The 16,863-nt window shown below is 48.8% G+C and overlaps 1 protein-coding gene across 1 annotated transcript in view; it reads right to left on the reverse strand.

Moving 5' to 3' along the window:
* The window catches only part of LOC133355737 (nebulin-like), a 218,957-nt gene that overhangs the window by 17,332 nt on the left and 184,762 nt on the right, over nucleotides 1-16,863 (reverse strand). The window contains 7 exon segments of the mRNA XM_061573054.1: nucleotides 4,260-4,352; nucleotides 5,364-5,456; nucleotides 6,729-6,821; nucleotides 9,028-9,132; nucleotides 13,733-13,837; nucleotides 14,798-14,893; nucleotides 16,469-16,582. Of these exon segments, the coding sequence (XP_061429038.1) occupies nucleotides 4,260-4,352; nucleotides 5,364-5,456; nucleotides 6,729-6,821; nucleotides 9,028-9,132; nucleotides 13,733-13,837; nucleotides 14,798-14,893; nucleotides 16,469-16,582 (699 nt within the window).

Below are 16,863 nucleotides of genomic sequence, written 5' to 3' on the forward strand. Positions count from 1 at the left end.
GGTGGGAAGAGTGGTGGTTGTTGGTGTTTGCGTGGCGATGGTGGGATGAGTGGTGGTTGTTGGTGTTTGTGGTGGCGACGGTGGGAAGAGTGGTGGTTGTTGGTGTTTGCGGTGGCGGAGGTGGGATGAGTGGTGGTTCTTGGTGTTTGTGGTGGCGATGGTGGGAAGAGTGGTGGTTGTTGGTGTTTGCGGTGGCGGAGGTGGGATGAGTGGTGGTTCTTGGTGTTTGTGGTGGCGATGGTGGGAAGAGTGGTGGTTGTTGGTGTTTGTGGTGGCGATGGTGGGAAGAGTGGTGGTTCTTGGTGTTTGCGTGGCGATGGTGGGAAGAGTGGTGGTTGTTGGTGTGTGTGGTGGCGACGGTGGGAAGAGTGGTGGTTGTTGGTGTTTGCGTGGCGAAGGTGGGAAGAGTGGTGGTTGTTGGTGTTTGTGGTGGCGATGGTGGGAAGAGTGGTGGTTGTTGGTGTTTGTGGTGGCGACGGTGGGAAGAGTGGTGGTTGTTGGTGTTTGTGGTGGCGATGGTGGGAAGAGTGGTGGTTGTTGGTGTGTGTGGCGGCGATGGTGGGAAGAGTGGTGGTTGTTGGTGTTTGTGGTGGCGATGGTGGGAAGAGTGGTGGTTGTTGGTGTTTGTGGTGGCGATGGTGGGAAGAGTGGTGGTTGTTGGTGTTTGCGTGGCGATGGTGGGAAGAGTGGTGGTTGTTGGTGTTTGTGGTGGCGATGGTGGGAAGAGTGGTGGTTGTTGGTGTTTGTGGTGGCGATGGTGGGAAGAGTGGTGGTTCTTGGTGTTTGTGGTGGCGATGGTGGGAAGAGTGGTGGTTGTTGGTGTGTGTGGTGGCGATGGTGGGAAGAGTGGTGGTTGTTGGTGTTTGTGGTGGCGATGGTGGGAAGAGTGGTGGTTGTTGGTGTTTGCGGGGCGATGGTGGGAAGAGTGGTGGTTGTTGGTGTTTGTGGTGGCGATGGTGGGAAGAGTGGTGGTTGTTGGTGTTTGTGGTGGCGATGGTGGGAAGAGTGGTGGTTCTTGGTGTTTGTGGTGGCGATGGTGGGAAGAGTGGTGGTTGTTGGTGTTTGTGGTGGCGATGGTGGGAAGAGTGGTGGTTCTTGGTGTTTGTGGTGGCGATGGTGGGATGAGTGATGGTTGTTGGTGTTTGTGGTGGCGACGGTGGGAAGAGTGGTGGTTGTTGGTGTTTGTGGTGGGAAGAGTGGTGGTTGTTGGTGTTTGTGGTGGGAAGAGTGGTGGTTGTTGGTGTTTGTGGTGGGAAGAGTGGTGGTTGTTGGTGTTTGTGGTGGCGGAGGTGGGAAGAGTGGTGGTTGTTGGTGTTTGTGGTGGGAAGAGTGGTGGTTGTTGGTGTTTGTGGTGGCGGAGGTGAGAAGAGTGGTGGTTGTTGGTGTTTGCGGTGGCGGAGGTGGGAAGAGTGGTGGTTGTTGGTGTTTGCGTGGCGATGGTGGGAAGAGTGGTGGTTGTTGGTGTTTGTGGTGGCGGAGGTGGGAAGAGTGGTGGTTGTTGGTGTTTTTGGTGGCGATGGTGGGATGAGTGGTGGTTGTTGGTGTTTGTGGTGGCGATGGTGGGAAGAGTGGTGGTTGTTGGTGTGTGTGGCGGCGATGGTGGGAAGAGTGGTGGTTGTTGGTGTTTGTGGTGGCGATGGTGGGAAGAGTGGTGGTTGTTGGTGTTTGTGGTGGCGATGGTGGGAAGAGTGGTGGTTGTTGGTGTTTGTGGTGGCGATGGTGGGAAGAGTGGTGGTTGTTGGTGTTTGCGTGGCGATGGTGGGAAGAGTGGTGGTTGTTGGTGTTTGTGGTGGCGATGGTGGGAAGAGTGGTGGTTGTTGGTGTTTGTGGTGGCGATGGTGGGAAGAGTGGTGGTTCTTGGTGTTTGTGGTGGCGATGGTGGGAAGAGTGGTGGTTGTTGGTGTTTGTGGTGGCGATGGTGGGAAGAGTGGTGGTTCTTGGTGTTTGTGGTGGCGATGGTGGGATGAGTGGTGGTTGTTGGTGTTTGTGGTGGCGATGGTGGGAAGAGTGGTGGTTGTTGGTGTTTGTGGTGGGAAGAGTGGTGGTTGTTGGTGTTTGTGGTGGGAAGAGTGGTGGTTGTTGGTGTTTGTGGTGGGAAGAGTGGTGGTTGTTGGTGTTTGTGGTGGCGGAGGTGGGAAGAGTGGTGGTTGTTGGTGTTTGTGGTGGGAAGAGTGGTGGTTGTTGGTGTTTGTGGTGGCGGAGGTGGGAAGAGTGGTGGTTGTTGGTGTTTGCGGTGGCGGAGGTGGGAAGAGTGGTGGTTGTTGGTGTTTGCGTGGCGATGGTGGGAAGAGTGGTGGTTGTTGGTGTTTGTGGTGGCGGAGGTGGGAAGAGTGGTGGTTGTTGGTGTTTTTGGTGGCGATGGTAGGATGAGTGGTGGTTGTTGGTGTTTGTGGTGGCGGAGGTGGGATGAGTGGTGGTTGTTGGTGTTTGTGGTGGCGATGGTGGGAAGAGTGGTGGTTGTTGGTGTTTGTGGTGGCGATGGTGGGATGAGTAGTGGTTGTTGGTGTTTGTGGTGGCGGAGGTGGGATGAGTGGTGGTTGTTGGTGTTTGTGGTGGCGATGGTGGGAAGAGTGGTGGTTGTTGGTGTTTGTGGTGGCGATGGTGGGAAGAGTGGTGGTTGTTGGTGTTTGCGGTGGCGGAGGTGGGAAGAGTGGTGGTTGTTGGTGTTTGTGGTGGCGATGGTGGGAAGAGTGGTGGTTGTTGGTGTTTGTGGTGGCGATGGTGGGAAGAGTGGTGGTTGTTGGTGTTTGTGGTGGTGGAGGTGGGAAGAGTGGTGGTTGTTGGTGTTTGTGGTGGCGATGGTGGGAAGAGTGGTGGTTGTTGGTGTTTGTGGTGGCGATGGTGGGAAGAGTGGTGGTTGTTGGTGTTTGTGGTGGCGGAGGTGGGAAGAGTGGTGGTTGTTGGTGTTTGTGGTGGCGATGGTGGGAAGAGTGGTGGTTGTTGGTGTTTGCGGTGGCGGAGGTGGGATGAGTGGTGGTTGTTGGTGTTTGTGGTGGTGGAGGTGGGAAGAGTGGTGGTTGTTGGTGTTTGTGGTGGCGATGGTGGGAAGAGTGGTGGTTGTTGGTGTTTGTGGTGGCGATGGTGGGAAGAGTGGTGGTTGTTGGTGTTTGTGGTGGCGATGGTGGGAAGAGTGGTGGTTGTTGGTGTTTGTGGTGGCAATGGTGGGAAGAGTGGTGGTTGTTGGTGTTTGTGGTGGTGGAGGTGGGAAGAGTGGTGGTTGTTGGTGTTTGTGGTGGTGGAGGTGGGAAGAGTGGTGGTTGTTGGTGTTTGCGGTGGGAAGAGTGGTGGTTGTTGGTGGTTTGTGGTGGTGGAGGTGGGAAGAGTGGTGGTTGTTGGTTTTTGTGGTGGCGGAGGTGGGAAGAGTGGTGGTTGTTGGTGTTTGTGGTGGCGATGGTGGGAAGAATGGTGGTTGTTGGTGTTTGTGGTGGCGACGGTGGGAATAGTGGTGGTTGTTGGTGTTTGTGGTGGCGATGGTGGGAAGAGTGGTGGTTGTTGGTGTTTGTGGTGGCGGAGGTGGGAAGAGTGGTGGTTGTTGGTGTTTGTGGTGGCGATGGTGGCAAGAGTGGTGGTTGTTGGTGTTTGTGGTGGCGATGGTGGGAAGAGTGGTGGTTGTTGGTGTTTGTGGTGGCAATGGTGGGAAGAGTGGTGGTTCTTGGTGTTTGCGTGGCGATGGTGGGAAGAGTGGTGGTTGTTGGTGTTTGTGGTGGCGGCGGTGGCAAGAGTGGTGGTTCTTGGTGTTTGCGTGGCGATAGTGGGAAGAGTGGTGGTTGTTGGTTTTTGTGATGGCGATGGTGGGATGAGTGGTGGTTGTTGGTGTTTGTGGTGGCGGGGTTGGCGCAGCGGTTCGTGCTACACTGCGCTACGATTCTGGCCACCCAAGTGCGATTCCCGCTCACAATCAATAACAGTGGTGAATATTAGAACTGCTTCTGAGCCTTCCCGAGGTTGACTCAGCCTCCGTGCCCGTTATCTCCCTATTCCCTTCACTCCCCGTTGTGTAAACATCACCGCCAGGGAGACAAAGGCAGCCCGGCGTGGTGCTGGCCAACCACCCTCTCGTGTGTCATGCTGGCCTTCATCGGTGCTACTCGCTAACAACATTTGCCTCAACAGTCTGTTACAGGCTACACGGGGGGAGGGGGGGGCTGGAATCTTTGTTCTTCATTTGTGGGTGGCGATGAAACGGGAGGCGGTGGAAGATGTCGGTGTTGGGGCCTCGGTGGGGGGTGAGTGGAGCGGCGCTGGGCGGACGGTCTTACCGAGCTGATGTGATCCTGAGTTTGCTTCACACGGCGGATCTCCGGCGTGTCTTTGAGTGAGGTGCCGGCCTTAATATGGTCCTTGTACAAAACCTTGAAACACAAAGCACTTATGTAAACTTGCGCACGCACACACACACAATGCACAAACAATTGCATATTTAATTACCTTCAATATAACCATGAAATCAACCCGAGGGCGAAATAATACTGCAATTGTAAATAATGTCATTCCAAGACCCAAAGAATATGAATATAATATAATTCCATTATAGAAGCGCACATGAAGGGCAAACACCTGAAGGTAAGTAAGACATTAGATAAAGTGATTCGTATGTCGATTAAAAACAGGATTTGGGAAATATGTTCCTCCTCGACGGTGCAGAAAGATGCGATGCAGCCAGTGTAATTATGAAGTCTACTCCTGCAGCGGTGCATCATTTGAATACACCAGCTCTACGTGACTCTGTGTGTCGTAATGCCAGCCCTGGTTTAGCCAGGGTGTGCGTGAATAAATGTGCTCTTTAAAATCCCAATTAATAACCCATAACTAAAAAAGCACAACATCATGGTAACCTGTACTCTATAAATAATAAATTCGTAACATGCAATACATTGACAAAGTGTGAAATCTGACACGGGAGTTTAACGAACAAAAATAAATGATCCAACTTTATTTTGTAAATTAGGACAGTGGATGTATGAATAGATTATTTTCACGCGGCCTATTATACAAGAAAACATGGTCGACGCCATAAGTTGCTTCATGGGTAATGTTGTTGGTGTTTTTTTTGATAAGCAATTTTTATATTTTTTCAAGAGCTCAGGACACAGGAGGAATATCAGAAGGTTGGGGCGAGACGGCGAATAACAAGACGTGGGATTGCCGCAGCGCGTCACTGCACCATCGCGATTAGGGAATGGGCGAGAGCACCTGGGCTCGCCGCTCTGCCATGTCAAGGGAAACGCTCGGGGGACAAAGTATGTCAAAGGGGAGTGAAGGGAATAGGGGGATCACGGGCAGGAGGGAGGAGAAATGTCGTTTTTTTTAATAATCACAGAGTGTGGACTGGGGGTGATTTGGAAGTGGGTGTGGATGGGTACCGAGCTGATGTTCTTCTGAGTGGCCCGGACGCGCTGCAACTCCGGCGTGTCGTTCACAGCGGTGCCCGATTTGATGCCTTCCTTGTACAAAACCTGTGATTGTTTACAACGGGCACACAGACACACACAACGGGCACACAGACACACGCAACGGGCACACGGACACACGCAACGGGCACATGGACACACGCAACGGGCACACAGACACACGCAACGGGCACACAGACACACGCAACGGGCACACGGACACACGCAACGGGCACACGGACACACGCAACGGGCACACAGACACACGCATCGGGCACACAGACACACGCAACGGGCACACAGACACACGCAACGGGCACACGCACGCAACAGGCACGCACCCACGAACGCGTACGGAAAAGAGCACATCCGGAGCACGTGCGCATTCATTCAAACACGTCAATACCAACACACAACAACGCACACCAACGCACATATACAGACACACAGACGCACGCACCAACGCACATGCAAAAGCACGTCACGTGCATATATATGTGCACGTGATGACACAGACACCAACACGTCACGTGTATGAATACATTCATACCAACACAGACAGGCACACACACCAAAAAAGACAGACACCGACCAAGATACACAAACACAGGTGCACAAATAGGAAGACACATACACACAAACACCAGCACATCACGTATACACATAAACACATACCCATACAGACAGACACACACACCAACACGGCCTCACACACGTGCATGCGCACACAACCATGCAGGCACATTCAAAAAGCAACAATTTTACAAACACAAAGGTATCACAAACGAAGAGAGACACATATACAGTACATCGATACACATACCAAACACACACACACAGAAACATAGAGTCAGTATCATTGGCAATGTTTTTATATTAATCTAAACATTGAATGGGTAACATAAATATTGTTAAACAAAATAACTGTCATCAGTGATGTGAAGCAGTGTGAATTGAACACGAGGCATCGAGCAGGATTACTAAACACGGTGAGTAGAAATACAAACAGAATAAAAACGCGTGGCAGATCGCTCGTATTGAAAGCCGAAAGCTGCAAGAGGAACAGAAGACGCTGGCGTGGAACGGTGTGAGCAAACGTCGGGGGGACAGAGAGAAAGAGTGGGAAACAAACGCAAAGAGACTGACTGGCAGCGGAGTAGAGAGAGGTTGTTAGAGCGTGGAGAGAAATGCGAGGTAGCGACCTGCTGTATAGGAGGTAGGTGCCGAAGGGAAAGCTGTTAGGAGACTCGCAAAGGGGATGGTGAATAAGGACACGAGCGGAGGAGCGAACTGTGCGGTGCAGAGGTGGCCCACGCTCCCGTGGGCCAGGGCGAGTACCGAGCTGATGTTCTTTGTGTTTTCCTTAACGCGTCGCAGCTCGGGCGTCGCGTTCACCGAGGTGCCAGCTTTTACGTCGTCCTTGTACAAAACCTTGCGATGGAACCGCGCACATGCACAGGCGTGAGTGTACACACACACACGGCCACAAACGCACGCACGTGCAAGCAACCACGCACGTGAAACGAGTCAATTCGGGCCTGTCCCCACACCAGAACAAAGTCAATATCCGTTCCTTGTTAAAAAGAGGTTAAAAAGTGTGCACACCTTGGCGGATTAAACTCAGAGCAGGGAATTACTTGTACCCCTATTCCACTCGCACGTCCGAGCCGTGCCAGCACGTGACCAGCATGGGCATGGGTGGTTTCTCATTGGAATGTTACCGAGCCGAGCCGGAACAGAGCCGTGCTGCGCCGCCCTCAGCAAGACGTGAATCTGGCTCGGGTCCGAGCCGTGCTAGGGTTGGAGCTAATCTTCTTCTTATCCTTGTCGTGTGGCTGCTGATGTAGATGCAGAGCAACAACTACAATGTCACATTCAGCCGCTCAAGCCAGATCACAACCGCGTCAAGTGGAGCTAATGACGGGTGCTAATGACGGTCTCGTGGCAGTCGGTACAATGCAAACACTGCATCAACGTGTCATCGCATCATTTAGCGTGCATCTTGACATCACGAATTCCACGTCAAAGCATGGCTCGGCTCGTGCAGTGGAAAAGGAAACCCGTGCTTTCTGAGCCATTGCCGTGCTGGTTCGGCTCGGTCCCAGTATGGCTCAAGATGCGCAAGTGGAAAATAAGTAAAATAGGCAGTGGGAAACACCACGCAAGGTCAGGGAACTTCAGTTATCCTAGTCCAGGGTTCACACATTCTTCACAACAGGTGTGGCAAACACAGGTACAGGTACATAAAGAGTTTACAAGTTATTACGTGAAGACAAGGGAAAGTGTTACTCTACTAGGGTACCTGTGCTGGCGACATGTTTGCACACCTGTGTGGCTCTATTCGAGCCAGGTGATGCAACCAGTTTAGTGTTAATATGACATCACACAAGGTTGATTTATGTCGCGCCTAAATGTGTCCGCATCTCAAGACACCGTCCAGGAGCGGAGGGTTTATTTGTGTTGTAGAGTCAGTCCTAATATTGTGCTAGAGCACGGTGTTGAATGCAGCTGCGTCCAGAGCCCAACGTAACCTAAAAAACTAGAAGAGAACAGATGTAACGATGCATTGATTCATCTATTTAGCTCGCAATACATGCCTAAATCACGTGTGTGGAGTAATGATGTGTTGTACGTGTGTGTGTTGTATGTAATTGGCTAAGGCGTAGACTGCAGCCACTAGAGTCCGCGATATTTATCACAATTTTAAAACATTATAATAAATTCTTGAGTCTAGTTGCAATAATTTATTGAGTTGTTAATCGTTCAAATCCACGCCAAAATAAGTACGTTTGCACTTGGACTATCATGTAACAACGCTCGCATCACGTGAATAATAAGATAACCGCGATGTTATAGGATGCCTGATGGTTCATGATCGAGCATGTATTAATGTTACCTATGATGTAGCAGTTACAGCTGTCATGATGAAACCTAATATTTAGGGAAGCACTTCGAATTTCGATTTAAAACTTTCGTGACTGCAGGGATTCATCTTCTTGGTTCTTTCGGTAAAGTCACGTAGAAGGGAAATAATAAATCAATAAAAATAAAACATAATAAAATAATTCTGTGAGAATTATTATATTATGGTTTATTTGTGAGAATTATTTTATTATGTTTTATTTGTATTATTTTATTATTTCCCTTCTACGTGACTTTACCGAAAGAACCAAGGAGAAGCACTTCGAAGTTAGCACGAAATCGGTGTTGCATTGTATTGCTCCTTGAACAGAAAGAAAAATCACCAGTGACACACAGCCACGGTCAGTTAATGTGAACCCCCCCCACCGCCAACACGCCCGCAGCGGTTTAGCTGTCCAGAGTTAAGAGCTATTCATCAGCCTCACAAATTCAAACAACAATCCACTCCAACCGCACACACACACGCGCACGCAAGCTCGTTAGGAGTCGTGAGCTGCAAATTGGAAGGTTAGCGCGCGCCAACAGTGCACGAGGAAGCAATTAAAGTTGCGCGAAAAAAACCGAGTACAGCGAGGGGGAGAGGTGGTTGAGGAAAACAAAGGCGGCATCATTGGAGGAAAACTGTTAAGGATCACAAGGGGGGGGGGGGGGGGCAACAAACGGACAGACAAGACAGCGCGTTTTGCGCTTTCGGCAAAGGGTTTTTGGAAAGTACCGAGCTAAAGTTCTTCTGGTTTTCCTTGACGCGCTGGATCTCCGGGGTGTTGGACACGGTCGTGACCTTGCCCTTCTGACTATCGGCATCTGCTTTGTACTGCAGCTGTTCAGGTGGTCAACCGTGGCAGAGGAGAGAGAGAAATCGCGCGCCAGGAAGTGTTTAGCGATTGTCCCCAAAAACAAAGTCGCGTTACAGACACAACAATCTAAAACTTTCAACGTCATTCACACGGGCGGGCTTGGATATGCGATGTGATGGCGGTGTATCAACTAAAGTAGTCCCTTGGTTAACGTTTTTTAAAACTACTGTTAATCGATTGTAGGAATTATACATTAAAAAGCATTTATCCGTTCCAAGATGATCCGAAGTTGACCTTTTTGACCCTAAAACATAGTTTATAACATTTAAACACTCAATGTTAATAATAAACATTATAAGACCGTATTGAAGGATTAATATTAATAGAAACACTTACAAAGCGTACGGTTTGGCCAAAATTTGCACCCCCACGTGCATAACGTAAACGTGACCGTTGAACAAAATATTTATTTTAGTTGAAATCACGGGGTCCTATGGGAGGCGAAATGTTAGCCGAAAAAAGCGTTAACCTGATGTCACCGTTAACCGAGGGACTGCTGTATAAGGAACGCCATTCTCGAGAAGTGGACTCGTAGTTAGTATGGGTTTTATAAAGATCTCAGCTGTAGGGTAGGGTTTCTACAGCGTTGGGAATTGGGGCCAGCATACTCTGGCTGTTATCCAGGAGTGTGTGGATATTATCCAGCACATATGGACGAGCCATGAGTGAGTTCAGATGTCGGAAACCATTATATAATAGATGGCTCACTCCTGAAGAAACCTCGCACGGTCATCCGATTACTCACTTTTGGCAGGAGATTAAGGTTGATCAAAAGAAATACTCCTTTTGAAAATACATTTTAAAGTGGGGGGATTCTCAAGTGTACGCCGCTCTTTGGGGCCCCTGCAAGAAAAAAGGTGGCGTTTTGCAGGCCCACCATGGGGATTAAATTGGATAGAAATGGCAGTCACACCTCGTCGTGACCCACGCAAGGGGAAGTCAATTAAATTAAAACAAAGTGGTCCGAGACATCCTGCATGTGTTTTCCACATTGCCCATGCCAGGTGTAACAAATTGAGGGTAAATGAGGGTGGAACCCGATATAGAAGAGCGGTTCCCGAGCTCGCCAAGCGAGGCACTTTGCAGAGCCGATGATTCAGAATCAACCGTCGTCTTGGCATCTGTGGGGGGGGAATTACTTTTGCTGCGAGGTAGGTAGCCAACATCCCCAACCGGGTGGGGAATTACCCGCAAAAGTAGGCCCCGCCACCTGTGCGATGGCCCGACTTCCAAAAACAAAACGATTCACTGTCATGTATTTAAATATGAGAATAATAATATATACTTGGAGCACGCACACAGCATTTGCTCGCTCTCGAAGAGGGAGAATGGCTCAGATGCGCGTCGAGCCATAAACAAGTGGGGAAAGGCAGCCAGGTGATGAGCCAGCGCCAACCCACCCCACACTCCCCATCCCCTGCAAGCTCTGCAGCCCTCTATATATTCAGGTGTTATCGGCTACTTCATGAGCATTTACATGTAGGAGGAAACTTGAGTACCCCGAGAAAACCACCGACATGTGTGCAAGGCAGCAACACTCTATCCCGTACAGATGGAAGATGGGTCAGACCACATTTGCCTTCTCCTGGTGAGCCAGGGTTACGGGACCTCGGCACCCGCAGGAAAGGAGTTTCAAGACATTTGTGTGATTCACCAACCCTTGCCTCTACCGTGCTGGATTATAGATGTGTGCGCGCCACGGCTCGGCTATGTCCTTATCCAACTGTAGATTCTTATCATAAATCTGTTCTCATATAACGCAGCAGTTGCGTTCCTGAAGAACATCACGTTATAGTAATCATATATAATATGGGGTGAAGCACTGTCCGGAATAACACATGAGATGCGTACGCAGGCTGGGTAGCATCTAGAAGCATCCAGCAGCATCCCAATGACTTGTGCGATGCTACGCCGAGGCAGCCGTACAACTGCTTATTCCTACTCGCGCGACCTAGTTTCGTTCACTCAATCCCGTTATATCCAGTTCGCATCCGCGTTATAAAAAATGTGTTCCCTGATACATTCATCGCGTTAAATCCAATTCGCATTATGAAATGTACGTTCAAGGGTAAAGTAATAACAAGGCGACTACAGTAAAACCTCTCGTTGTCAATGATCAGTTTTAATCTGTGAGGATCTCTATTGTAGCTGTACAACAAATCTGCGCATCCCGTTGTCTGCACTGCCCATACCTGGCATGTGCACCTTTGATGGTTCGTAAAAGGCCGAACTGTGGAGGTGGCTGGATGGGCTTAGAGGTCAGAGCACTTCACTGGCACGGGTACTGCACTCAGTTTGGGAATAAATAAATCGATTTGATTACGATGCGTTGAACAACGCTCTTAGTGGCCGAGTGGGTGGGACAGTGCTGCAACCCTGCCGTCGAGAACAGGCGGTCCACATGGAGGGATCTCGGAGGTAGCTCTCTGATGTCTGCTTCTACCGGCCGTGATGCCTGCGCTTCCTGCTCTACTGAAAGTTTCCTAATGATACAGAACCCTGGCAGCGTAGTTGGACTTGAAATTGGAAAAAGATTGCGAAACATATTTAAAAATAGCACGCTCTTTCAAAAATAGGCACGCGCCTGGGTATGGGCCCCATATATTCACCCTGCATATATCTGCAAAAAATTCAAGGCAGCATTTTTGAAGACTATAAACGCACAGATTTCCAAATGTGCATTTTAACAAGACGAATATATTTGAACTATTTGAATTCGTCCGGCAACGTTTCTGTTAATCGACTGAAACCCAATTTGTTACGTGTCTGAATGGCTGTAATCCATTTAATTTAAATAATAAACACTCGTCAACAACAGTGCCTGCAAAGAAATATATATGAATAATCGGCGACGATTCGGGAAATTACCCTTATTTATAGCACATAGTTCATTCTTGTGTAAGGAGCATAAACCATCACGCGAACTCCAGTCATCCTGGCAGCAGCGGCTTTTAGCTGACCGTCGAACAAAGACAGCCACCGCATCGCACGCTGTGAGATGCGCTTCTGCGGCCGTCTGGAGCGCTCATCCTTCAGATATTAGGATGCCACTGGGAGCTATGCACTTTTAAGTCTAGGTTGTAAACTCATTTCTTTAGAACTGCTTCTTGTGTTTAGTTTGTTGTTCTTCCCCCGCACCTCCGATGAGCACGGTTGGCTATGTACGGCTCAACGTACAACACGCTGGTGGCATAACCCGGCCAGGTCACATGTTTTAGGTCAATACTGTAACCCGATTAGTACTCAAAAAGAGGACTAAACTGTGAAGCATACACCAGAATGAGCAACCGTAATTCCCGAGCAGAATGTAACAGCCACAACATTTGAGATGTGAGCTGTTAACCTGAGGATGGGGGGTGTAATTATTCTCCAGCGATACGGCGTAGCCATTTAAATGTTGTGAGATTCCTCTTCAACAACAACAACAATACCGCCGCTAGTGCTGCTGGTAAATTTGGCCACGTTTGATTCACGTGACGCTTGTGTTCATTGGCCGTGTCAGGTGGAGGAGGGTTCACGACACACAACATTTTTACACCACGACCTAATCCAAAAACACAATTATTAATTATAACATTGGTCGTAAAAGCTGAACACCAAACGAATGTCAGCGGTAAAACACAAATCACTCGGCATGACTATGCCACAATAATGCACAGGGAATAAGAATTGGGTTACTTATTACCATGACAGAATTCCTGTTGGGCACCCATTCCAGTCAATGGATATTTTAGCACGAGAATCACCCGTAGGTAGACTGCCATTCCTGCAGGAATCATCCGTGGTAGATGTGCGGTATTTGGATCCGATTTTTGCAAGAATGGAGAAGCACTAACGGCCACGTGTACATGACAATGAAGAGGTATCAATCACCTGACCGCGACCACATCTCAAAACACTGTGCAAATAGGGGTGGGGGGATGTGCACCAGGAGGGGGGGGGGGCGTGGAAGAGAAGAGGGATTTGTGTGAAGGTGCAAATGGACGCCCTTCTCAGAGAAGAAACGCTCAGCGCCACGGCCCGGGGAGACTATCGTTGACCCTAAAAGTAAATCGAGGAAAGTCCGGACAGTGAGGACACCAGGGGAAGGGTGTAAGCACGACTCATTGCAATACCATTCATGCTATTACTACCAATTCATATGATTTGATCCTAACACTGTGATATTTGTGTCTATATCTTCGAGGATTTCCACGATATAATTGTTATTATGCTGTCACGTACTCCAAGTACAAATACAGATTCTTAAGAGTTATTCAAATGCATTTCACTCAACATCAGCCTGCCACGGGTCTTCTTATCGCGCCAACTTTACAATCTAAAACTTTACAAACAAAATATTTCCAAAAAACAAAACGAGAATTTTGCAAAACAGACGACACAATTATCGATGGCCTTATACCGAATGTTGTATGACAGGACCGTTGTACCGCGGCACCATGAACACCTACGCGCATTTTTCACCAGTTGCTTGTAGAAGGCTTTAGCTCGATGGGAGGGCCCACGATTATCTACACACACGGGGGGGGGGGGGGGGGTTGTGGAGGGGGTGGAGACACTGACCGAGCTGAAGTGCTTCTGGTTTTCCCTGACACGGTGCAGCTCCGGTGTCTCCATCACAGTTTGGTACTTGGACATGGCTCTCTGCGCATGTTCTTTGTATTGTTTCTGTCGGAGCAGTAAGGCACAACGCACGGTGAGTGCTCCACGCTCGTGTCACTGTGTCCAAGTCAAGTTCCACAGTTTAACACCTAGCAGGAGGCTTTCGCGACAAATATCATCCATAATAAGAGGGATTTTTTGGGCTAGATCGCAGTAAATATAAATGTGTCGTTAAACCCACCACCACCCAACACAGCCAATTAGTAAGGTTTGCCTTACTAATTGGCTGTTACTGGTTCAGTATAGCGGTACGTTGTGGGTTCAACAACACATTTATATTTACGCGATCTAACCCAAAAAAAACTCTATTATGGATAAAGTGCCACACATTTAAATTAATGGGAGGGAAATGAAAAGTGCATAATGACGTCACCTAAGAATAATTACTGCTCTGTATCAAGAAACCCACTCTGTTTCAGGAGGTTCCTGCATTCGGATGATTGGCCAACACCATATGGGAAGGAACCAGAGGACCCAGAGGAAGTGCAGAACAGGGGAAGAACACACGATGTCCGGAGGCACAGGTGTTACCACTGCCCCACACTGTTGTTGCTTTTTGACGTGGCTGAGTTGTAGTTGTGCTGTCCATTAAAAACCTGACGCTTGATTCATGGCAAAAAAAAGGCTGAAAGGTAATGCTCAAGCATGTCATTGCGTCACTCTCGTGACATCACCGTGACATCACTGAGACATCACCACAAACATTTAAACATGAACACAATGTAAACAACGCCGTTATTAAATCACGTGCTGTGGTGGCACGTGTGACCTTGACTCGACGGCCTCCATTCTTATTAACGATAATTTTAACCTGTGACGGACATCCAAGGACACACGGGCATAGGTAAATATCTACATGCTCAGCGCTATTAGTTTTGCGGGTTATGTCTCCCTTGAAGAAATGGAATGATGCTGTCAACCGCTGCGCACGTGCGCGTCATGACGGCGTTGGACTGCGTGGCGCACCTGGCTGGTGATGGTCTTGACCTGCTGAGCGTGCAGGATGTCTGGGGTGTCCACGACGGTGGTGTAGCTCCCATCACCCGTCTGATTGTACTTCGCCTGTGAGCAAGTGAAAGGAAAATGGGCGAGGGTAAACAACTGTAAGTTAACATTGTTAAGCCTACAGAGTATCAGAATCTGAACATTTATTAATCCTGGAATAATCCGATGAGCTATAAAGATATTTTTTTCACAGACGTCCAGTAGGGCGGGGCAGAACGTTACAACAACAAACAATACAAAAACACGATAGGAGTGCAAAGTTTAGGAAAAATAAGCGAGTCACAAAAATAAATAAATGTACATAAAGTATATAAGATAACATTGCAAAAGTCTATCAATTCCTGCCAGTTTTTCAAAAAGTAAATGCAAGCTTGGGAAAGGCAGAAAAACAACAACAGTCCCAAACCACAGCAAGACAACACCACCACAGTCCCTCAATAAAATTGCACATTAATAATAAAATAACTTTGGAGAGGGGACTCCATTGTATTCTTTGCACCAGGGCCAATGCCAACCACGCCACTGATGGCGAAGCCCTTTAGCCAAGATCAACCAAGCGTACGCTGATTAATAATCTTCTCTCAATGCAATAGCGTGTTTTGTTAATACTAATTCGAAATGACCATTGGGGTGGATATCTGTCGTGTGAGAATTGCCTACAGAAACGCTCCTATTTTTTACATATTGTTACCCCGACTTTGTTGATCTCGTCCAAACGATGCATATGTGTTGTCTCAAGCCAGCGTGGGATCTAATTGATACATTTGTTTGTAAGGATTGTTCTTCATCTCATCGGTGAGTTAAAATAGTACTAATTGGCACGTTAAATGCTTTTGCACGGAACTTGCTTGGCTGTGCCGGGTGGTGGATGGGTTCTAGATCATTATGTGGCCGAATGAGATACCATTGGGCCACGTCAATGTTTCTGCAGCTGATAAATACATTTAAAGTTAAAAAGCAAAAAATCCACTCAGTGGAATAAGCAATAAATAATATAAGGCTGATGAATAGTGAGAAGTCACGGGGAAGACACCACTCACTGGGCAATGCTTTATAATCCATGTCCAGCGTGGCCAACATTAACATCGTTAAAGTGACTAATACACTTTATTTTATACCTGAACCTCCTGAGACACGCACGGCACAAATAATAAATGAAGCACAGAGCAGACAGCAGCGTCTGCTCTGCCTGGACCTCGCATGTCTGCTGTCAATTTGTATAAAGACAAAGATCCCCCGTGTAGCCTTAACAGACTGTTGGAGCAAGTGCTGTTAGCGAGGCCCTATGAAGGCCAGCACGGTACTCGAGGGGGTCGGTGGTCGGCACCACACCTGACTGCCTTTGTCTTCCCAGCGGTGATGTTTACACACCACACTAGGTACTCATTTGAGGCCGAGTCGACCTAGGGGATGCCCAGGACCGGTTCAGATATTCGTCACTGGTGTTTGTGGCCGTGACCGGGAATCTAACTCGGAACGCCAGAATCGTAGCGCTAACCACTGCCCCACCGCCTCCACCAACAACCACCACTCCCTGGGTTCATAGTGCAGTGCGCAAACCACTACACTACCACTCCACACTGTGAATTTGTACACACACACGTTTTGAATTTAAACACCAAAGGCACGAACCTGGCTTAAGATATCGGTGGCATTCTTCACACGGTGGAAGTCGGGGGTGTCCAGTCCAGTGGTGGTCATCCCTCTGCCTCTGATCTCCGCCTCCATATCCTTCTTGTACTCGCGCTGTGAAGCCAGGGCAGGGGCGACATGCACAGACCCCACGTACAAAACGTGGCGGTATGGTGACACCGGGTTAAAACCCATGGCCGTATTCCCTCCACATATAAATCGTCGTGTCCCTACGCGTGCTCCCCACTTGGCTGGGGCAGCGAGTCCAAATCCCCCCCCCACCGCCATCGTACGGTCCTGCCGCACCGAATTTAAGTTGCTGCTCACAGAGTTTCTGTTCCCTTCCAATGGCGATTGGCGTATTGTACAGGGCTCACATTGTGTTGCAATAAAAA

This window comes from Lethenteron reissneri, chromosome 7 (assembly GCF_015708825.2).
Source record: "Lethenteron reissneri isolate LAM-NWPU_2019-01 chromosome 7, ASM1570882v1, whole genome shotgun sequence".
Lineage (NCBI taxonomy): Eukaryota > Metazoa > Chordata > Hyperoartia > Petromyzontiformes > Petromyzontidae > Lethenteron > Lethenteron reissneri.